Source organism: Takifugu flavidus, chromosome 5, assembly GCF_003711565.1.
Source record: "Takifugu flavidus isolate HTHZ2018 chromosome 5, ASM371156v2, whole genome shotgun sequence".
Taxonomy (NCBI): domain Eukaryota; kingdom Metazoa; phylum Chordata; class Actinopteri; order Tetraodontiformes; family Tetraodontidae; genus Takifugu; species Takifugu flavidus.
Window position 1 is genome coordinate 2,523,558 of NC_079524.1, and position 22,592 is coordinate 2,546,149.

Genomic DNA, 22,592 nt, shown 5'->3' on the forward strand with positions numbered 1-22,592 from the left:
CCTCACCGCACACCCAGCCCCCTCAAACGGCTCCACATCTGGCTGATGCATGCGTTTCCCTCCCACTCACTTCGCTGAAGGTATTGAAGTGCATACGTCACGGCACCGTCCTCCGCAGTGACGTCACCCATTGCTCAGGGGACTAATGTCATTTGATGCTTGGTTGTTTTATGGAAATTCTGTTGGGGATTGGACTCCAAAACTGTAGGAAACTTAAAACGTTCCACCAAAGCTCTTCCTTATTTTGTCCATATTTCTTACGCTACAATACAGCGCGTCCACGTGGAATTAGTCAATATTTCATTAACATCAATGCACAGCGAAAATAATTAAACTGTCGTCGCATGCAAGCACAGAACAAAATGGATTTATCATTAATATAAATGGCGAGGTTTTGAAGAAGGATAAACTAAATATATAATACAATAAAACAATATATATATATCTAATGCACAGACCACAAATAACATTGATTGTAACCGCTGCTAATAGGATGTTATTACTGGGTTTGTCCCACTCCTCCAAGGACATTAAATGATCAAACTCGGGAATAAAGAATTAATTATTTGAATTCTAAATTAAAATATAACAATTTAGAGTGAAAACGATAATTCGAATAAAGGCTGCGGCCCCTTTAAGAACGCCTATTACGTCATATCATAATGCGGAAGTATGTGATTCGGAAAACTAGCAACACAGACTCTGTTTACAACTTGTATTGTTTGGTAAGTGTCGGAGGATACGGACGATTTTTAGCGACATACGCTTTACCTACTCCCCAGCAACACGTAGTTAGTTTTTTTTCTTTTGCCTCCGGGTGTTGTTATGGCTGGTTAAACTCCCGGGCTAACTCGTTAACGCCAGTGCTAACGTGAGTTAGCCTCTGGTCACGCTTGGTTGACAACATGTTTCCATGTCCCAGGCGAGCGTTGCATTTGTGTCAGGAATTGGCTGTAGTTGTTTACGCAATCCCCAGATGAGTCGTTTCATTCCCGAGGTTGGAATCTGAAGTAGCTTTGTGATGTTTGTACTTGAAATCAGCGGAGTCGATGCCGGTTTACTGAAGAAACCCAACATGTTACCCTACAACTGTGGAGCAGGTGGGCGGCCAGCCCACAGAAATGGCTCGTACCCGCCACCTCCCGTGCCCCGGTACCCCAATCTGGACGGTGTCAACAGGTGGGCAGTTGCATCTTCGAAATATTTTTGTCTGTATATACTGCAGCTGTTTAGATAAGAAATAGAGTAGCAACAAAGCCAAGGTTTCGGGCTTGACTATACTTCATATTGCATTTTTCTAGTCATTTCCCTTCATCAAATGTGTAGTAACCGCAGGTTTTTATTAATATAAAGCTGAAATTTGCACAGTCCGGAGTGCATTGCCATTGACCATACAGGTTCACTTTAAAGCTGTGTTCATTAATATGTTTTTGTCTTTTTACTAGTTTCCAGCTTCCTGGACAAGATAGATTCCCAGTTTATGAATGGAAGCCCCGACCACCAACCACCTTTCCAGGCCTTCCTTCCCAGACACCACCGATGAACAACAGGCGCAAGTTTGTAATGTCTTAATTTCTGTGTGTGACCTTGAAACTCCTCTCCGGTATTTCTAAAGATTTCATGCTAATGTGAGAAGCAGAATTAATTACGCCCATAAACATCAGCTACTTTTCCATCAACATTAGGAACTTTCACTTCCAAGAATTTATTTACAAAGGTGAACGATTGGGGTTGGCGGAAATGAGGCTGAGGTTTATCACAATCAAAAAGTTCATCTTGTGACTGAAAGATCGATATAGATCTAATGTTATTATTATTATTATGATTATGCTTCTTCTAGGAGGCAGAACAGTGATTATAGCCCCCATGTTGTGAAGCACCCACGCCTTGATTCCACTTCACATCCATTTATGAGCCCGCCTGTCATACGGATGCCTCCCCCTAATCAGCCGGACCGAGCGGTGGCGGGTTCATCAAGATTAGATTATGACCGTTACTATTCCAGTCCGTATTCCCGTCCCCACCCTCCAGAAAGCCCAACAAGCTCACAGATCTACGCTAAGGACAAGGTACTTTATATTCTGAAGGGTTTAAGCACCAGTTGACGGGCACAAAAAACTGATGTGGTCAACGTGCACGTGTCTCTTGTCTTAGTTAAGCGACCAGATTGTGGAGCTCTTTGAGGCATGTCGGCAGCAACCTTCGGATTTGGCCCGAAAGGAGATGTGCCGATCCCGACTGCAGCAAGACATCAACCGTGTTTATGCAGGTGGGTTTGGAATCCTCTGTTCATTTCAGGATTATAGCCCGGAAAATGACTCGCCCAGTGTGTTTTTCCCAGTCGCACGGCTCTACTTGACTGGCTCTTCGATGAATGAGTTAGGCTGCAGGAGCAGTGATGCCGATCTGTGTTTGGTGACCAAGGGAAATGTGAGCAAAGCTGCTTCACACCATCACAATCAAAACGATTTAAGTATGTCACTAGTCCCTTACATGAAACCATTTGTTTTTGTTTCAGAAAAGACCCAATCCACTGCAAGTGCTGTCTGTTCTCCAGAGGTTGTTTGGAGGACTGTGTGAGTATTTATACCAGCCATTTCTAATTTTCTAAATTACCAGCGGGATACAACCAACCTGTTCTCCCCAAACATTGTCTGTTCCCCGTAGAGGCCGCTAGGTGGAGCCATTTACCGAAACAAAAGTTTCTGTCTTGAAGAAAGAGAGATGATCTTAAGTGTTATTTTCTTTGCTCCCAGTGTATATAGAGAAGACCCAGCTGATCAGAGCCAAAGTGCCAATCCTCAGGTTCAGAGAGAAAGGCAGGTAGGAAGAAAATAAAAATGCTTTATGATATTAAGAGAGACTGGACACTGATTACACTCATTTTTAACATCTTCAGTAATTTGGAGTTTGATCTGAATGTCAACAACACGGTGGGCATCAGAAACACGTTCCTTCTGAGGGCCTACTCATACGGTGGGTGAGAGTCATCTTTAAAGCAGGGACAGTGGAAAAGTTTGGGGGTTTTCTTCATTGTTTGACTTTGTTTTTCAGCCGATCGAAGGATAAAACCAATGATCCTGGTCGTGAAGAAATGGGCACGGCATCATCAAATCAATGACGCCAGTAAAGGGACATTAAGTAGCTACACACTGGTGCTGATGGTGCTGAACTACCTTCAGAGTCAGTCCAAGCACAAATATACAGACAACTTCTCTCTACTTCTTCGAGTCTTTTGAATCTCATCTGCTTTTCTCTGCAGCCCGTAAAGAGCCAGTCATACCTTCTCTACAGATGGACTACCCAGTAGGTGTTTTTCAAACTAAAATTAGTCTGCATCGCTTTGTTTTATCCACCTTTGAAAGCATCTGTTCTTAGTCTTGGTCTGTTTGTCCTCTGCCTCAATATTCAGGAGTGTTTTAATCCCTTCGTTGATGTTGACCTGGTTCCAGAAGGACCCAAACGTATCCCACCCTACATCTCAAGAAACCAGGCACCCCTGGGAGAACTGCTTCTTGGCTTTCTTGAGTACTATGCCATACATTTCAGGTATCTCCTCTGGATTTGAGAATCCACCCACGGTTCCTGGACCAGATTATTTTTCACTTCCATTCCTTATCTTGTGTCGCTTCTCCGGCCAAACTCTCAGCCTCTCCTGCGTTGCATCTTCTACTCTTGTTTCATGTTTCTGGCTGAAGGACAGGAGCAGGTGGGAACTTTGGCCTTAGCTGACATAAATATGAAGTCCCACTACCCCTCTGTGGGCCACGTTTGTTTACTTGCTACTCCGTAATCACAATATTCAAGTCCAACTACAGAAACTGTAAAAGGATTTATTTCAGGTATATTTTGACTTTCACAACTGTTAAGTGCAAAATGTCAGTAATCAGTAACATTGAAGATGGAAGGCTGAGTTCTGTTGCATTTTTTATACCTTGATGTGGTGGTAGCAGTTGTGTATTGTATAATATTTAGCCTTATTTAAGTGACATAATTATTGTTACTGGGCTTCTTTTATTACTGCTAACGTTACCTTGGATACGGTATCAATATCTCATATCACAACACTACACTACCAGATAACATTTGACTTTTTTTAACCAGTTCATGTTTGGTATTTTGCAGATGGGATAAATATGTGATCTCTGTCCGAGAGGCCCAAGTGCTGCCTAAGACCAATTCTCAACAGTGGAAAAACAAATACATTTGCGTGGAAGGTACCAATTATACTGCGTTGAACAAGCTACAGCCGCCGCAACTTCACAATCGACACGGCGTTGTGGGGAACATACAGAATGGTAATGCAGTAATCGTCTGTGTTTCAGAGCCGTTTGAAAGAAACAACGTGGCCCGAGCAGTCCACGAGAAGGCCAAGTTTGATGCCATCAGAGCTCAGTTTGCTGAGGTACAGGGCAACAACTGTTGTTCCTCTCATCCTCTGTGGTCCACACACGAGCTCTTTCTAATCCTTCTGGCCTCTCTGTCTTCGCAGTCATTTCATATCCTCAAACAACGGAGGGATTTGAACTCCATCCTTCCAATCAGAGATATTATTACTAAGGAGTCATCCATGAGGTGAGGGGTTCCTGCATTTGGACGAGCTGATTGGGTCTTCTACCTCAAGACAGGCTTGTGCCCAGGATCACAGAGACCTTTGGGATGCGTTTGGAATGCGGAGTCCTCCCTCTCTGCTCCCACCACCAACACAAAGTGACCCTGGCTGCCTCGAGCATGGTTGGACTGTAAACAGTGTGGCAGAATCTCAGAAAAAGACTTTGCTTTGAAGACTTCTGCGTTTCGGCCACGTGTATATAGTCTTTGTGCACCAGAAGGCTGTGAAATGAAGCGGCCTTTTTTACCGAGGTTAAAGACGCTCGCCGCTATTAATGGTGCAACACGGATCTCCTTACTGCCGCTTTTGTTTTGCTTTTTGGAAAATGAGGAACTGTTAAAGTAACTGCTCCACTCTACACAGAATGCTGCTATTTGAAGCTGCCTGAAGTGGAATCCACCTGGGTTCGACTTTATGGGAGAATTACCCACCTGCATTATACACAGTACAGGTCTCCGCTATAAATGTATTTTACTTTGCTTCTTTGACGTTAACATGCTGTTAATTAAAGTGCTAATTTCTTTAGCACCACCAAATACTCACTTTTGATCATCAGTTGTAAGTTCTTCTGGCCACTAAAATGTTAAAGTTACTTTTGTTATTTCAGTGACTCTGCGGTGGTCAAACGAGGGCTGTGCTCTTCCACATTATCCTTATCTGTGTTCTGTTGTTTTCTTTTTCCATTTAGACTGTTGATTAGCCACTTATGGCCCATGTTGTTGGATAATGTTTTCTGTTATCTTCCATGGTTCATTTCCATACATTTCCATTTTCTTTCTAAGTCTCAGTAAATTTCGTACATTGCTTTTAAGTATTCATTTTAAGAAATTAACATTTGGCCGTTTTTGAGTATATTGGCTTTTTCCAGACAATTATTAAATATATTTATACGTTGCCAAAAATCATAATAAATGATTCTTCCCGTTTGGAGATGTCAGGTTAGGTGGGTCGAGTGCTTGAGAGACATTTGACCAAATAGTTAAGATGTATCAATTTGTCTAATCATAAAAAAAATAAATGCATCATTTGAAAGAGAAAAAAGATGAATAGGGAGATAATTTATGTTATGGAGACACTCTACACAGAAAAGTTACTTTTATTCCATGACGTTCCTCCAATAATGCAAATTTCAGTTCCCCACTCAGTAAATTTCTCTTGTATTCTGGTCTCGCAGCAAATAAGCATCTAACTTTTTTAACCTTTGACTGAAAGTTGCCCGCAAAGCGCAACCTCACGTCATTTCCAGCTCGTAGCGCCACCTACTGGTAAAATAGTTTTCATATCTCCCAATTTTCATTTCTAACAAGAAAACAAAATCATTTCAGAGCTGCAAGAATCGGTCTTTCGGGGGGAGTTGGATTCCTTCTGTCCAGTGCAGATGTTTGCTGTGCTAGTCATGTTGCCTGTGTTAATGTTGCCTCTGCTGGGGGGGCACTGCCGGGGGTCCTGTTTCAGTACACGGCCTATATTTAACCTATCTGGGAATTTTGATCTTAAAGCTACACTGGCTGGTTAGCCAGTAGCACAGCTTAAGCCTGAAGGCAAAATCTGAAGCCAAGCTTTTATTGATATGCTCAAAAGGGGTTTCTTCTCTTGTGAGTTTGTTTTACTTACAAATATGTCCCATCCAACTCTGCCACTGCGTTGTCCCGTTCTGTCACCACTCCCCTCCTTTGCCTGGTCTATTTCCGTGCCCCCGCTGAGTCAGATGCACAGCTCCCAACTTAGAATGAGAGAAACGGGCGTGCTAAAGTCTTCGAAATCAGAGTATTGGAAAACATTCAGAAGACTTTGAAATACAGCGGAGGGACGTGTTGCAGAGAACAGGGAGCCAGGATTGTTCGGAAGATGGAGGAATGTGACAGTTTGGACTCGGAGGTCACGGAGTTTCCATGCGAGGCTTCCGAGGCCGCCAGCCAGGACGATGATGACGAAGTAGAGGAACTGCAAAATAGGTATCTGACACAATAAATCTGTATTTTGTTTAGCATGAAGTGACATGTTGGTTTGTGATATGACTTGAACCTCTGAAACCATTTTTTTTAACATGACAGCAGCTGATCCAGGCGCAGATATGGTTTCATTTTTATCATTTAAATTAATTCATGAATCCCAGCTGTACGTCTGTCAGTACGGTGTGAAACGTGACGAGATGAAGCCACACGATGCAACGCACAATCTTTTATTTTGATATTTAATAAACTAAATTAACAGGTTTTACCAACAAATGTAAAGGCTCTTCTTCGCTGCGTAATATAAATACTTGTCTAAATTTATAGGGCTGATACATCCTGACCTTGTCATGTTGCAATAGTGCAATCGCATGCGGGGGGGGGGCTCGAGGTGCTTTTCATCGTTATTTTTTCAGATCATCACTCAGATTCGCAGCCCGACACCAGACACCCCTTCAATGCTGATCCCTCAGTGCCTCGAGTTCTCTCAAGGGTCGGTGGTTTTGATTTGATTCATTGGGGTGTTCTCAGTTTGTATTTCAGCGACTTGCGCCAAAGGGATCTCCCCTTGCAGCAAAATTGTTTACTCGTCTTCTTCCTCCCAGAAACCTCACAAACAGCCTTCTCTCCTTCCTCTAATTTTGTCACTGCTCTCTCCTGCAGCCTGAGAGAAGCTGTGCAGGACCCAACCGTGAAACCCAAATTTCAGTGTCTAATGGTGGATCCATCGTTCTCCATGGTAACTGTTCAGAGCGAGGACAGCGGTATTGTTTGGGAGACAGCTTCCAGCCGGTGCTCGACCCCCTGGGCTTCCGACACCAGCTCCATCTCTGAAGCCTACAGCATGGACGGCTCCGGAGCAGCCGGGAAGATCACGATTGTCTTTGACGAGGAAAAGGTAGCCCGCAGGAGGATAAGATCTGGGGGCAGGAGCAGCAGGCTGGCGGACAGGCTGAGCCGTCCAGGCAGTTCCAGATCGGCCTCGGCCCTGGGAGTGGAGAGACTGGAGATGAGGGAGGTTTCTGTTCCCAACATCGCTGAGGAGAAATCTGAAGCAGAGCCGGACTTGGAGAAAATCAAAAACAAAGACCAGCAGCTGTTCAGTCTGATTTCAGAGGGTTACGAGATTCTCAACATCAGAGTGCCCACCAAACTGCCCACTGTAGATGAGGAGGAGAGCACGGAGCTGCAGGACAATTTGTCTTACTTGGACCAGACTCCAAAGATCAAGTCTCGAAACCAAGAGTGGACGCAGCCACAGAACCATGTCCTGCAGGACGAGGAAACGCCGGCACGTCAAGAGGTAATCGCTTTTTTCTCTGTTTGACTTGAGAGTTTAACGTTTCCTCTACGTTCTTCGTGTACATTAGGACAGGCTGATCTGACGTGTTTATGTTTACATACCAATAAACATCTTCCTTATGTTCACTGCCTGACTGTCATGTTGCTTCTCAGCCCCCAGAACAGCAGTCTTCTCAGCCTTCTGCTGACACGGAGCTCAGACGTGCGCTGACTGAGAACGACGGCGCTAACGACATCGACTACTTTGAGAAGTTTACCCTGGTTGATGTGGTCGGTCCTGGAGAACAAGCTCTGGAGGATCGGGAGACGGGACAGCTCGCAGCAAAAGTTGCAACAGAGGAGCCGAAGCCCGCGAAGGAGACAGCCGAAGACAGCCTCCCTGCATCAGAGGACTCGTTTGTCATTGTTTCGGATGTGGACATAGTGGGCGAACATCTAGATGAGGTCTTCTATGGAGAAGGAGCTCCTGCTGATGCCCTGCAGCACAGGGAGTTTGAGGCGGCGTGTGGAGCAGGGATGAGATCCAGGCGGGAGAGCCAGAGGTCTGCAAAGGAAAGTGGTTCAGTGCTGTTTGAGACTGAAGAAACCACCCTTACACCCATTTATATCTCCCCCGGACCTCCTAAGATTATTGATCCCATCCTGCTGGAGGAGCCTACTGCCATGTCCTTCATGTACTCAGACCTCTATGAGGACGCTGTGGGAGAAAGGAGGAAAAGCGACGAAGAGCACTCCGAGTCAGAGAGCGTGGCTTCTGAGAAGGTGAGTAAGAGGCGACTGTCAGACTCAGAGGAGGCAGATGGATACCTGGAGAAGTTCATCTTAAAGGACGAAACCCCAACCGTGGAGGTTCCACCAGAAACAGTGGAGGACGGGAGGGAGGGGAGGATGATGTGGGCCCAGAGTAAATTCGAAATGACGGGATGTTTAGCAAGAGTGCCAAAAGATGGAGATGAGCTGAGGAGAAAGATGGAGGAGACAAAGGAGCAGGACATCAATGTGAGAGACAGAGAGGAAGATCCAGGAGCAGCCGTGGTTGAGGAGCGGGCGGAACAAATGACGGAAAAGATAGAGAAAGAGAGCAAGAGAGAAAAATCGATTCGGGAATCGATAGTGGGGGATGAGACGGTAAAATGTGAAGTTAGAAAAGATCAGACTGAGAACTCCGAGAGCAGCACCGGTCAGGCCCCTCTTACACCTCAAGCAATCAGCTGTAAAGATGAGAAAAGGGAGCATCAGAGAGAAGAACAAGCGGCGTCTATACACAGCGATCTGTTACCTCAGACCCAAGAAATAATGGAGCAGGATGTCATAAAAGGCACAGAGGAGGGCATTGGGGCAGAACCTGGAGAGGCAGCTGCTGGCGCCGAGGCCGTGGTCACCACTCAGAACCTGTAACCTCTGGACAGGAACCCGCTGCCGTCCCTGCCACAGAACATTCAGCCGAATCATCTCCACCTGAGGGAAAAGAAGCAGCGGCATTTCGTAACGTCGAAGTCCCGTCTGAGTGCGGCGCGAGAGCTTTCGTGGAGGTAAATGACAAACCTGTGAATAAAGGAGAGATTCAGAGTGAAGTTCATGCTGATTTTCAGGAGGCAGGAAACACGGAGGGAAGAGGCGATCAAACAGCAGGAGAAACATGTGACGCCCAGAGCCTGGAGCAGGAGATTCTTATGGAGGTCGAGCGGGAGACAGAAGGTCACGGCGAGAGCATAGCGAGCAAGCCTGCGACGTCAGAAGAAGCAGGGCGATGTTCAGAGAGGAACCTGTGTGAATCCAAACCACGCCCAGAGGAAGAGTCGGCAACGGCCGGCACACCAACAGCCCAAACAAGACTGATACCTGAAGGCAAAAAGGAAAAAACCACAGATGATGGTGGAAGGAGTGTTCAGAAGAAGAAAGCAGCTGAAGACTTTGTCCTCCTTGTCCCCAAAGGACAGGCCGTCGAGATGGACATAGAGATTAGTCATGTCCCGGAGGTGACCACAGACGACAGCAAATGTAGAGACCTCACACCCCCATGTGTTACCATGGACACAGCGATTCCACAGTTACCAGATGATGGAACAGAACCTCAGCTGGAGGTAAAGCCCAGCGATGGTCATGAGGAAAAGACTCACTTCTCCCCTCCAGCACCTACTGAAGACTCAATCTCCGACCAGGAGAAGGTCGAGCGGGAACAGTATGAGGGTGTCTCCCCCTCTTTGCGGAGTTTTACTGCCCAGGAGGATCTATCTGGACTTCTCGTGGAGGACACGGAAGGAAAACATGAAGGGGAAGAGGTGGAGACAAGCGAGGTGGGAGACATCACAGAGGGACCCGTCGATGAAGAACGCCCGAGTCCAGAGACTAAAGAAGGAAAGATGGAGCCAGAGGAGGTGGCTCCAGAATCTCCAGATGTGAACGCTGAGGAGCTCGACTACGAGGTGATAAGTGAGCAGGAGGCAAAAGAGATGTGTGAAGAGGAACCGCAGAGAGATGCAGAGGAACCCGAACCAGAGCCAGAGAAAGGGAGCTTTGATTTGTCGCCAGAAGAAGAGCACATCGAGGACGACTATGAAATCTTTGATGCTGAGGAGGAGCGACAGGCCCGACTGGCTGCTGAACTTCAGGGTTTGGACTGGTTCTGTTTCACCTGTGGAGATCTGCTTTCAAAGGACGACCGCACATCCGAGGAGCATCGCAACCATAACGTGACAGACGTTGATGCTGCCTATGAGGAAATCAAGGTAAAACGCCACATTGTAGGATGTCAGTGAAACAGTGATGTGTTCACCATGTTTATTCTACTGAGCGCCACATGACACAAATAATCAGCTCTTCCCAGAGCAACATTCTGCTGGGAAGCTTTTCCAGAATCCAGGTGTTATTTGGACACCTGAGAACAGGCAGGGGTTACATCCTTTCAAAGTGCTACCAGTCTGTAGCCAAGCACATTCACAGGTTATGATGTAATACTCTGCTTTAGTCATTTGAAAGGTCCAGTGTGACATCGTCTGAGTGACACATGATCTGCTCTCGGTGATGTTTGTGGGGGTTGGCACAGGGTCAACCCCGGACAAATGGTCAAAATGGTCATTTTTCTGTCTGTTCTTTGCCGTCTCTCTCTCTCTTCGGGCTCTTCTCAACAGTCGGGGCTTTTTATTAAATATTCACCTGTTGGCAAAATTGTTGTTTATGACTGACATAACTCAGTGTACATTTGACACACAGTAGCTTCCTCTCTCTCTCACACTTACACACACACACACACACACTTACACGCACAGACACACACCTGTTTTCTGACACTGACAGAGGGTACTTTTCAGGAGGATGTCCTCAGTTTGACCCAGTTAAATGTGGTCCATCAGGAAGGGGAGTGCTTAGACCTTAAGACTAATATATTAATCAACCCAAATCAAATCATAAATTAAAGGAACCATGTCCTAATGTGCTCCCCGGGGGGAACACCTCCTGGGGGGGACACCAGCTCAAAGCGCGTATGAGTTTTTGTTTTTAAAAGCCTGTGTTTAGTTTTTAAAAACATTTTTAACACAAAAGTTTCAGACTTCTGTATGATTTTGGTGATGATTAATTAACTATAAGAATTAATTAATCATGCTCCTGCAGATTGTGTGTTTTTATGTTTAATAACTATGTGGACTCAGCCGACCAGTTATCATGTCATGCCTCATTCACCTCTTAATCTTTCGGAACAGAGTTCATTTTGGTCAGAATATACTTTACTTGCTTTACCAGGAGAAGCTGAGCGACTGGATCTCTGAGCTGCAGGAGAGGTCAGAGAATGTTGAGGATCTGGTGTCCGAACTGGAACTGGCGTATAACTCCGTAGAGGTAAAGGCGTCGAATGCTCAGTATTGAATGTGTCTGTTCCCATAATACACTTATGTTCATGTACCCGCCCAGGAGCAGTGCACGGAGACGGAGGCAGCGGTGCAGGCGCAGAACGAGGAGATGATGGCTCTAGTGATGGAGCAGTACAACGACATGTCGGTCAGCATGGAGGAGGAGAAGAAGGCCAAGCTGGAGCAGATATACGACCAGATCGTCTCCTTCCAGGAGAACGTCGGCTCTGCAAAGGCAACTTTGGAGACCACAGCCAGGGAGGCTGAAACCGAAGCCAGGGTGAGTGCTATTGATCCAGCCAACCATCGGGATCTGTTCCAAACCTGATCACTTCTCAAATCTCTTTTCCCATCAGACACCTGAAGACATTCATGCAAGGTAACATTTCAGCGAAACCATTCCAAGAACTGTGGTTTTACTAAGAAGTCGATACTGAAACATCTGCAGCTACACCTAAAGACAAGCATGCCAGTGTTCTACTGCACATTGAGTTCAAGGATCAAATATAGATAATAAGATTGTAGACTGGTGATTACCAGCGTTCCAATCCTGTGGTGTTCAGGCTCAAAGCTGCTTTGGACTCTGCTACATCACTGGAGCTGGGCCCAAAGGTACTGATGCTCTTTGAAGACTATGCTAAGGGCAACACATCCAGCTCTCATCTTGCATGCAGAGGTGTTCCAGGTGGGTTCGAAATGTCAAGACACCCCCCCGCAGAAACATATGTTCACCTTCTGCTGTGTTCCTCAGTTCCTCAGCGCCCTAGGCTGCAGCCCCAGGAGATGGGCTCAGCCACCAGCACCAGTGTCACCGTTTACTGGAGGGTCAGCCCTGGTGATGTCATAGACTGCTTTCAGGTCTACTGCATGGAGGACCCGCACGGAGGTAAACGCAAAGGACAACCATGGAAATGGTGGCCAAATATTTCAGGAGATGTCAAGATGTCAACTGGCTTTGGCTGCTGTGGCCCGCAGTTGTGTCAGAGGAGTATCGTGTGACCGTGAAGGAGAGCTACTGTGTCCTGGAGGAGCTGGAGCCCGACAAGGTGTACAAGGTGTGGGTGATGGCTGTGAACTACACCGGCTGCTCGCTGCCCAGTGATAAACTGGCCTTTAGAACCGGTCAGTTCACTCATATTACTCCACAAGATCACCATTTTCCACCTTAAAATGTAGCAAATAGCTCCTTTTAATGGAACTGATCGTCTTATTTGTCATTCACTGGTCATCACAACTTATTGGGCAGCTCCGTCCGTGCCGGTGATTGATACAGAGCACTGTACCGTCATGTGGGATTCCGCCACGCTGCGGTGGAGCTCATCAGAACAACTTCCTGAGCAGAGTTACATCTTAGAGTACTGCCGCCAGTATGAACTAGAGGGAGAGGGCCTCCGGTGAGAGCATTTTGGGTTATTATGTATTCCACTGGTCATTCGTGACATCATTCAGCCATCACAGCGGTGCCAAACGCTCACAGGTCGATCTCGGGCATCAGAAGCTGCGAGCAGAAGGTTCTGCTGCAGCCAGAGGAAAACTACTTGTTCTACATCAAAGCCGTGAACGAGGCTGGAACGAGCGAACAGAGCGAAGCTGCTCTCATTTCCACCAAGGTGACAAACCTCACGCCTGGATTTGTACCGTTTTTTTTAACGCAAAGACCATTTCAATGTCATCACAAGGCCACTTTTAATTCATTTCAGGGACAAAGTTCCAGCTGCTCAAAGACTCGGCTCACCCTGCTCTGGAGCTGTCAGTGGATCAGACCACCCTGCACTACTGTGACGACGCGCCTGGGAACGCCGTACCTGCAGACGGAGAGTGAGCTTCAGTCTTCTCTCGCTCCCTTTCTGTCCCCGGTCACATTTAAATCTGATTATGTGTCCAGGTGTCCCTCCATCCTGGGTGAGCTGCTGTTGCCGCGAGGGCGTTACTACTGGGAGACCATTGTTTCGAGGAGCACAGCTTACCGGCTCGGGGTGGCGTACAGCAAAGCCAGCAGAAGCAGTCCTTTAGGAGAAAACCGCCTGTCTTGGTGTTTGCAGTGTGTTCCTACAATGTCAGGGTGTGTATTCATCCAGTTCCAAACTTTCCTCTATTTCCCACAAGCATTCTGGACTCATTTGATATTTCTTTACTGTTTCTCGCTCTCAGCTGCAGATACCAGTTGCTGCACATCAATATTCAGTCCAGTTTGTTTGTGACTGAGACGCCTGAGCGAGTGGGCACCCTTCTTGATTACCAGCTCGGCCGCCTGTCTTTCTACAACGCTCAAAGTGGTCAGCTGTTAGGCACCTTCTGCCAGCAATTTACTCAGCCATGTCACCCTGCCCTGGCCCTGGAGATGCCGGGCAGCCTGGAGGTCAGCATGGTCCTGAAGATGCCAGACTTTATTAAGAACAGCTAGTTCTGCAGTCTGCTTCAAAACAGTGTTTACAGTTCATGTTGGACATATTGACTTTAAAGGTAATTTCGTTATAATGAGATCCACCCTGGAGGAAAACGTGCGGCTATTTGTGGGTTCGGCTAAAACGGAGGTCAAACTCAACCCATGAATGTTCTATTAAATGTAGAAACTTTTGTGAAAGTCTAGTTGTTTTGCTCAATGGATATTAAATTGTAAATATTAAAAACAGATTCAGTCTAAGGAATATGTCTAAAACACACAAATGGAAATGTGCTTTAAATTTTTATTTTGTCAGGGCAGAAGTGGAATGGATTAATTTCATGAAAGTAACCATAGATATGTTACAATTTAACCCTTTTTGTAATGTTTTGCTATTTAGTTATCTCCTTGTCTTGGAAGGCCATGTGGGTGAATAATCTGAATGCATCCAAGTCACATTTATTACAGCACCCGGCAAGAAAACGAAATACAGAAAAAACTGGCACTTTAAACTTGCACATTGTGAATTTATGTAAATAACTATGAGTAGATTTGATTGAGTTATTATTGTCCTGTAAACCCGTCTCTGAGCTGAATGAACATTATTTTAATTTTTGCACGATGGCAGTCCTGTGTTATAGCGCATCTCTACCACTAGAGGGAGTCGTCACTCCGTTACATGCAACATTGGCTCAAAACGCTCCAGATGTTTTCAGCCAAACACCAAAAATGTAATAAAAGTTATTACCACAACAGCTATAAATCAGTAGTGAAGACTCCCCAGTTGTTAAGTTGAGGCATAAAAATAAATGAGTCCTTTCTATCAGCAACAAGTTATAAATCACATTTTATTGTAGATTGTGTAGAAGATGTACCTTTTCCCAAAGAAACAGACAAAACTGCGCTCAAAGTACAGGAGAGTGTATCACTGGCTTCTGTGTGATCTACTGGATCCTTTTTCACTGCAGTGGTCAGACCAGTTGATTCATTTCATCCCAGCATGCTATAGAGTCGACAATTATATATTTTTTACATATTTGCAAGAAAAGTCTACAAGTCTGTCACATTCATGGTTTTCTTACCCCACCTTCAACGCCCCCACATGACTAAGGATGTGGGGGCACGTCCCTCCAGCCTCCTTGCTCTCATTTTTTCCACGTCGAAGGTCAAACAAAGGGCCCTCTTTTTCTCCCAGCATCCAAATAGCGGATCACACAATCACAATCACACAATCAGAGTTGGCAATTCCTGCTGGGAACAGTGATTCTGGCTACACTTTGCTTTTACTGGAACCTTGTTAAAGAATTCCCCCAGCGAAATTACTGTGAGAGAACTGGCTTTCTCAACATCATACAAGTTTATTTCATAGCACAAACAAGAGGTAAATATTCGATATAGCGTATAGTTTGGTATCACGTGTATATGTATGTACAAAAATGTGGCCAAGATGAGGCAGTGTAACACAAATAAGACAATTTATCAAGCACGCGCGCGCGCACACACACACACACACACACACACACACACACACACACACACACACACACACACACACACACACACACACACACTTAATTTCACCCTGTCAGTCACTTTAACAAATGTAAGCATCAATTGGAATAATACAAGCAAAATGCCAAAATTTAATTTTGAATCTTAAATTAAATGGGAAGAAGGCAGCTAAAGACACATTTTCAACATAAATCACAGATTTTGAACCAGGCATGGGCAATGATAACGCGGCTTAAAAACACAATAAGTGCACAACGGCTGTGGGAAAACGAGGCAACAAAAGACGCGATCGGACGGATTTGAAAGTGATGAAAGACGTGCTGGGCTGCGATTAACATGCTGTCATCTTCAACGCAGCGTGCAAAGATAATTAACAAGTTATCAGCCCGTTAAAAGGAAAAGACAACAACTGTGCTCATTTGGATCAGGATTATTTACAACTATACAATTCTGTACATCAGAAAGTGCTGCTGGGCTGCAGAAAGAGACAAAATACTGGTCTGTTTACTGGTTGATGAGGAAAAACCAGCACAATCAGAGGATTGAGGAAAACACAGCTTTAGAAACTGGAGAGATTAGTTAGACTTTATCATTACTTGATTCACAAATGCTTGTTTTACTACTACTATGAGGACACATCTACCATGAGGAAACAAAGATGTGTTCAATAAAAATTACCCTTAAATCTGCTTTTGACCAACCAATAAAACCTTCCATCAACCACAAATACACACTCAGCCTCCATAAAAACCCTTCACACTTGCACTTTTCCATCAGTCACTGTCAACTTCAGCCTTTTTATAAATTATTCTGATATAATTATACTCCTTTTTGTTATATATGTACAGCGCTTTGTACCAACACTTCACCTAGAGGTTTTTCTACATTCATAAAGCTGCATCATGGCTGCCGGGGGGGGGGAACAAGCGAAGAACAAGCGGCGTCTATACACAGCGATCTGTTACCTCAGACCCAAGAAATAATGGAGCAGGATGTCATAAAAGGCACAGAGGAGGGCATTGGGGCAGAACCTGGAGAGGCAGCTGCTGGCGCCGAGGCCGTGGTCACCACTCAGAACCTGATAACCTCTGGACAGGAACCCGCTGCCGTCCCTGCCACAGAACATTCAGCCGAATCATCTCCACCTGAGGGAAAAGAAGCAGCGGCATTTCGTAACGTCGAAGTCCCGCCTGAGTGCGGCGCGAGAGCTTTCGTGGAGGTAAATGACAAACCTGTGAATAAAGGAGAGATTCAGAGTGAAGTTCATGCTGATCTTCAGGAGGCAGGAAACACGGAGGGAAGAGGCGATCAAACAGCAGGAGAAACATGTGACGCCCAGAGCCTGGAGCAGGAGATTCTTATGGAGGTCGAGCGGGAGACAGAAGGTCACGGCGAGAGCGTAGCGAGCAAACCTGCGACGTCAGAAGAAGCAGGGCGATGTTCAGAGAGGAACCTGTGTGAATCCAAACCACGCCCAGAGGAAGAGTCGGCAACGGCCGGCACACCAACAGCCCAAACAAGACTGATGCCTGAAGGCAAAAAGGAAAAAACCACAGATGATGATAGAAGGAGTGTTCAGAAGAAGAAAGCAGCTGAAGACTTTGTCCTCCTTGTCCCCAAAGGACAGGCCGTCGAGATGGACATAGAGATTAGTCATGTCCCGGAGGTGACCACAGACGACAGCAAATGTAGAGACCTCACACCCCCATGTGTTACCATGGATACAGCGATTCCACAGTTACCAGATGATGGAACAGAACCTCAGCTGGAGGTAAAGCCCAGCGATGGTCATGAGGAAAAGACTCACTTCTCCCCTCCAGCACCTACTGAAGACTCAATCTCCGACCAGGAGAAGGTCGAGCGGGAACAGTATGAGGGTGTCTCCCCCTCTTTGCGGAGTTTTACTGCCCAGGAGGATCTATCTGGACTGCTGGTGGAGGACACGGAAGGAAAACACGAAGGGGAAGAGGTGGAGACAAGCGAGGTGGGAGACATCACAGAGGGACCCGTCGATGAAGAACGCCCGAGTCCAGAGACTAAAGAAGGAAAGATGGAGCCAGAGGAGGTGGCTCCAGAATCTCCAGATGTGAACGCTGAGGAGCTCGACTACGAGGTGATAGGTGAGCAGGAGGCAAAAGAGATGTGTGAAGAGGAACCGCAGATAGTTGCAGAGGAACCAGAACCCGAACCAGAGCCAGAGAAAGGGAGCTTTGATTTGTCGCCAGAAGAAGAGCACATCGAGGACGACTATGAAATCTTTGATGCTGAGGAGGAGCGACAGGCCCGACTGGCTGCTGAACTTCAGGGTTTGGACTGGTTCTGTTTCACCTGTGGAGATCTGCTTTCAAAGGACGACCGCGCATCCGAGGAGCATCGCAACCATAACGTGACAGACGTTGATGCTGCCTATGAGGAAATCAAGGTAAAACGCCACATTGTAGGATGTCAGTGAAACAGTGATGTGTTCACCATGTTTATTCTACTGAGCGCCACATGACACAAATAATCAGCTCTTCCCAGAGCAACATTCTGCTGGGAAGCTTTTCCAGAATCCAGGTGTTATCTGGACACCTGAGAACGCAGGCGGGTTACATCCTTCAAAGTGCTACCAGTCTGTAGCCAAGCACATTCACAGGTTATGATGTAATACTCTGCTTTAGTCATTTGAAAGGTCCAGTGTGACATCGTCTGAGTGACACATGATCTGCTCTCGGTGATGTTTGTGGGGGTTGGCACCCCGGACAAATGGTCAGAAAATGGTCATTTTTCTGTCTGTTCTTTGCCGTCTCTCTCTCTCTTCGGGCTCTTCTCAACAGTCGGGGCTTTTTATTAAATATTCACCTGTTGGCAAAATTGTTGTTTATGACTGACATAACTCAGTGTACATCTGACACACAGTAGCTTCCTCTCTCTCTCACATACTTACACACACACACACTTACACGCACAGACACACACCTGTTTTCTGACACTGACAGAGGGTACTTTTCAGGAGGATGTCCTCAGTTTGACCCACTTCCATCAGGAAGGGGAGTGCTTAGACCTTAAGACTAACATATTAATCAACCCAAATCAAATCATAAATTAAAGGAACCATGTCCTAATGTGCTCCCCGGGGGGAACACCTCCTGGGGGGGACACCAGCTCAAAGCGCATATGAGTTTTTGTTTTTAAAAGCCTGTGTTTAGTTTTTAAAACACATTTTTAACACAAAAGTTTCAGACTTCTGTATGATTTTGGTGATTAACTATAGAATTAATTAATCATGCTCCTGCAGATTGTGTGTTTTTATGTTTAATAACTATGTGGACTCAGCCGACCAGTTATCATGTCATGCCTCATTCACCTCTTAATCTTTCGGAACAGAGTTCATTTTGGTCAGAATATACTTTACTTACTTTACCAGGAGAAGCTGAGCGACTGGATCTCTGAGCTGCAGGAGAGGTCAGAGAATGTTGAGGATCTGGTGTCCGAACTGGAACTGGCGTATAACTCCGTAGAGGTAAAGGCGTCGAATGCTCAGTATTGAATGTGTCTGTTCCCATAATACACTTATGTTCATGTACCCGCCCAGGAGCAGTGCACGGAGACGGAGGCAGCGGTGCAGGCGCAGAACGAGGAGATGATGGCTCTAGTGATGGAGCAGTACAACGACATGTCGGTCAGCATGGAGGAGGAGAAGAAGGCCAAGCTGGAGCAGATATACGACCAGATCGTCTCCTTCCAGGAGAACGTCGGCTCTGCAAAGGCAACTTTGGAGACCACAGCCAGGGAGGCTGAAACCGAAGCCAGGGTGAGTGCTATTGATCCAGCCAACCATCGGGATCTGTTCCAAACCTGATCACTTCTCAAATCTCTTCTCCCATCAGACACCTGAAGACATTCATGCAAGGTAACATTTCAGCGAAACCATTCCAAGAACTGTGGTTTTACTAAGAAGTCGATACTGAAACATCTGCAGCTACACCTAAAGACAAGCATGCCAGTGTTCTACTGCACATTGAGTTCAAGGATCAAATATAGATAATAAGATTGTAGACTGGTGATTACCAGCGTTCCAATCCTGTGGTGTTCAGGCTCAAAGCTGCTTTGGACTCTGCTACATCACTGGAGCTGGGCCCAAAGGTATTGATGCTCTTTGAAGACTATGCTAAGGGCAACACATCCAGCTCTCATCTTGCATGCAGAGGTGTTCCAGGTGGGTTCGAAATGTCAAGACACCCCCCCGCAGAAACATATGTTCACCTTCTGCTGTGTTCCTCAGTTCCTCAGCGCCCTAGGCTGCAGCCCCAGGAGATGGGCTCAGCAGCCACCAGCACCAGTGTCACCGTTTACTGGAGGGTCAGCCCTGGTGATGTCATAGACTGCTTTCAGGTCTACTGCATGGAGGACCCGCACGGAGGTAAACGCAAAGGACAACCATGGAAATGGTGGCCAAATATTTCAGGAGATGTCAAGATGTCAACTGGCTTTGGCTGCTGTGGCCCGCAGTTGTGTCAGAGGAGTATCGTGTGACCGTGAAGGAGAGCTACTGTGTCCTGGAGGAGCTGGAGCCCGACAAGGTGTACAAGGTGTGGGTGATGGCTGTGAACTACACCGGCTGCTCGCTGCCCAGTGATAAACTGGCCTTTAGAACCGGTCAGTTCACTCATATTACTCCACAAGATCACCATTTTCCACCTTAAAATGTAGCAAATAGCTCCTTTTAATGGAACTGATCGTCTTATTTGTCATTCACTGGTCATCACAACTTATTGGGCAGCTCCGTCCGTGCCGGTGATTGATACAGAGCACTGTACCGTCATGTGGGATTCCGCCACGCTGCGGTGGAGCTCATCAGAACAACTTCCTGAGCAGAGTTACATCTTAGAGTACTGCCGCCAGTATGAACTAGAGGGAGAGGGCCTCCGGTGAGAGCATTTTGGGTTATTATGTATTCCACTGGTCATTCGTGACATCATTCAGCCATCACAGCGGTGCCAAACGCTCACAGGTCGATCTCGGGCATCAGAAGCTGCGAGCAGAAGGTTCTGCTGCAGCCAGAGGAAAACTACTTGTTCTACATCAAAGCCGTGAACGAGGCTGGAACGAGCGAACAGAGCGAAGCTGCTCTCATTTCCACCAAAGGTGACAAACCTCACGCCTGGATTTGTACCGTTTTTTTTAACGCAAAGACCATTTCAATGTCATCACAAGGCCACTTTTAATTCATTTCAGGGACAAAGTTCCAGCTGCTCAAAGACTCGGCTCACCCTGCTCTGGAGCTGTCAGTGGATCAGACCACCCTGCACTACTGTGACGACGCGCCTGGGAACGCCGTACCTGCAGACGGAGAGTGAGCTTCAGTCTTCTCTCGCTCCCTTTCTGTCCCCGGTCACATTTAAATCTGATTATGTGTCCAGGTGTCCCTCCATCCTGGGTGAGCTGCTGTTGCCGCGAGGGCGTTACTACTGGGAGACCATTGTTTCGAGGAGCACAGCTTACCGGCTCGGGGTGGCGTACAGCAAAGCCAGCAGAAGCAGTCCTTTAGGAGAAAACCGCCTGTCTTGGTGTTTGCAGTGTGTTCCTACAATGTCAGGGTGTGTATTCATCCAGTTCCGAACTTTCCTCTATTTCCCACAAGCATTCTGGACTCATTTGATATTTCTTTACTGTTTCTCGCTCTCAGCTGCAGATACCAGTTGCTGCACATCAATATTCAGTCCAGTTTGTTTGTGACTGAGACGCCTGAGCGAGTGGGCACCCTTCTTGATTACCAGCTCGGCCGCCTGTCTTTCTACAACGCTCAAAGTGGTCAGCTGTTAGGCACCTTCTGCCAGCAATTTACTCAGCCATGTCACCCTGCCCTGGCCCTGGAGATGCCGGGCAGCCTGGAGGTCAGCATGGTCCTGAAGATGCCAGACTTTATTAAGAACAGCTAGTTCTGCAGTCTGCTTCAAAACAGTGTTTACAGTTCATGTTGGACATATTGACTTTAAAGGTAATTTCGTTATAATGAGATCCACCCTGGAGGAAAACGTGCGGCTATTTGTGGGTTCGGCTAAAACGGAGGTCAAACTCAACCCATGAATGTTCTATTAAATGTAGAAACTTTTGTGAAAGTCTAGTTGTTTTGCTCAATGGATATTAAATTGTAAATATTAAACAGATTCAGTCTAAGGAATATGTCTAAAACACACAAATGGAAATGTGCTTTAAATTTTTATTTTGTCAGGGCAGAAGTGGAATGGATTAATTTCATGAAAGTAACCATAGATATGTTACAATTTAACCCTTTTTGTAATGTTTTGCTATTTAGTTATCTCCTTGTCTTGGAAGGCCATGTGGGTGAATAATCTGAATGCATCCAAGTCACATTTATTACAGCACCCGGCAAGAAAACGAAATACAGAAAAAACTGTGGCACTTTAAACTTGCACATTGTGAATTTATGTAAATAACTATGAGTAGATTTGATTGAGTTATTATTGTCCTGTAAACCCGTCTCTGAGCTGAATGAACATTATTTTAATTTTTGCACGATGGCAGTCGTGTTATAGCGCATCTCTACCACTAGAGGGAGTCGTCACTCCGTTACATGCAACATTGGCTCAAAACGCTCCAGATGTTTTCAGCCAAACACCAAAAATGTAATAAAAGTTATTACCACAACAGCTATAAATCAGTAGTGAAGACTCCCCAGTTGTTAAGTTGAGGCATAAAAATAAATGAGTCCTTTCTATCAGCAACAAGTTATAAATCACATTTTATTGTAGATTGTGTAGAAGATGTACCTTTTCCCAAAGAAACAGACAAAACTGCGCTCAAAGTACAGGAGAGTGTATCACTGGCTTCTGTGTGATCTACTGGATCCTTTTTCACTGCAGTGGTCAGACCAGTTGATTCATTTCATCCCAGCATGCTATAGAGTCGACAATTATATATTTTTTACATATTTGCAAGAAAAGTCTACAAGTCTGTCACATTCATGGTTTTCTTACCCC

At 46.0% G+C, this 22,592-nt stretch overlaps 3 protein-coding genes across 6 annotated transcripts; all 3 read left to right on the forward strand.

Moving 5' to 3' along the window:
- The first annotated feature begins 655 nt into the window (after positions 1 to 655).
- On the forward strand, positions 656 to 5,154 carry tent2 (terminal nucleotidyltransferase 2). 4 transcript variants are annotated; one of them, XM_057032848.1, is made up of 14 exons: positions 656 to 725; positions 1,042 to 1,179; positions 1,446 to 1,556; positions 1,841 to 2,069; positions 2,155 to 2,430; positions 2,519 to 2,576; positions 2,757 to 2,823; positions 2,900 to 2,976; positions 3,055 to 3,183; positions 3,263 to 3,306; positions 3,413 to 3,549; positions 4,126 to 4,217; positions 4,326 to 4,405; positions 4,493 to 5,154. In XM_057032848.1, exons 2-14 carry the CDS (start codon positions 1,076 to 1,078, stop codon positions 4,577 to 4,579), a joined length of 1,491 nt encoding a protein of 496 aa, XP_056888828.1. In that variant the 5' UTR covers positions 656 to 725; positions 1,042 to 1,075; the 3' UTR covers positions 4,580 to 5,154. The 4 variants fall into 4 exon arrangements, with proteins under 4 accessions (XP_056888828.1, XP_056888830.1, XP_056888829.1 ...); XM_057032850.1 differs by lacking the exon at positions 656 to 725 and having other exon boundaries at positions 734 to 1,179; positions 2,155 to 2,269; positions 2,342 to 2,430; XM_057032849.1 differs by lacking the exon at positions 656 to 725 and adding an exon at positions 734 to 871.
- Positions 5,155 to 5,408: 254 nt separating this feature from the next.
- On the forward strand, positions 5,409 to 14,348 carry cmya5 (cardiomyopathy associated 5). The gene is given in 15 exon segments (XM_057032866.1): positions 5,409 to 6,567; positions 7,228 to 7,867; positions 8,020 to 9,263; positions 9,266 to 10,595; positions 11,608 to 11,703; positions 11,776 to 11,994; positions 12,071 to 12,093; positions 12,278 to 12,399; positions 12,466 to 12,600; positions 12,690 to 12,836; positions 12,961 to 13,108; positions 13,192 to 13,323; positions 13,413 to 13,532; positions 13,600 to 13,776; positions 13,866 to 14,348. Coding segments are annotated over 15 exon segments (4,893 nt in total). The 5' UTR covers positions 5,409 to 6,460; the 3' UTR covers positions 14,119 to 14,348.
- A 2,192-nt stretch (positions 14,349 to 16,540) lies between these two features.
- On the forward strand, positions 16,541 to 22,128 carry LOC130525741 (cardiomyopathy-associated protein 5-like). Its single transcript, XM_057032837.1, has 11 exons — positions 16,541 to 18,031; positions 19,016 to 19,111; positions 19,184 to 19,402; positions 19,479 to 19,501; positions 19,686 to 20,011; positions 20,101 to 20,247; positions 20,372 to 20,519; positions 20,603 to 20,736; positions 20,827 to 20,944; positions 21,012 to 21,188; positions 21,278 to 22,128. Exons 1-11 carry the CDS (start codon positions 16,592 to 16,594, stop codon positions 21,528 to 21,530), a joined length of 3,081 nt encoding a protein of 1,026 aa, XP_056888817.1. The 5' UTR covers positions 16,541 to 16,591; the 3' UTR covers positions 21,531 to 22,128.
- The last annotated feature ends 464 nt before the right edge of the window (positions 22,129 to 22,592 follow it).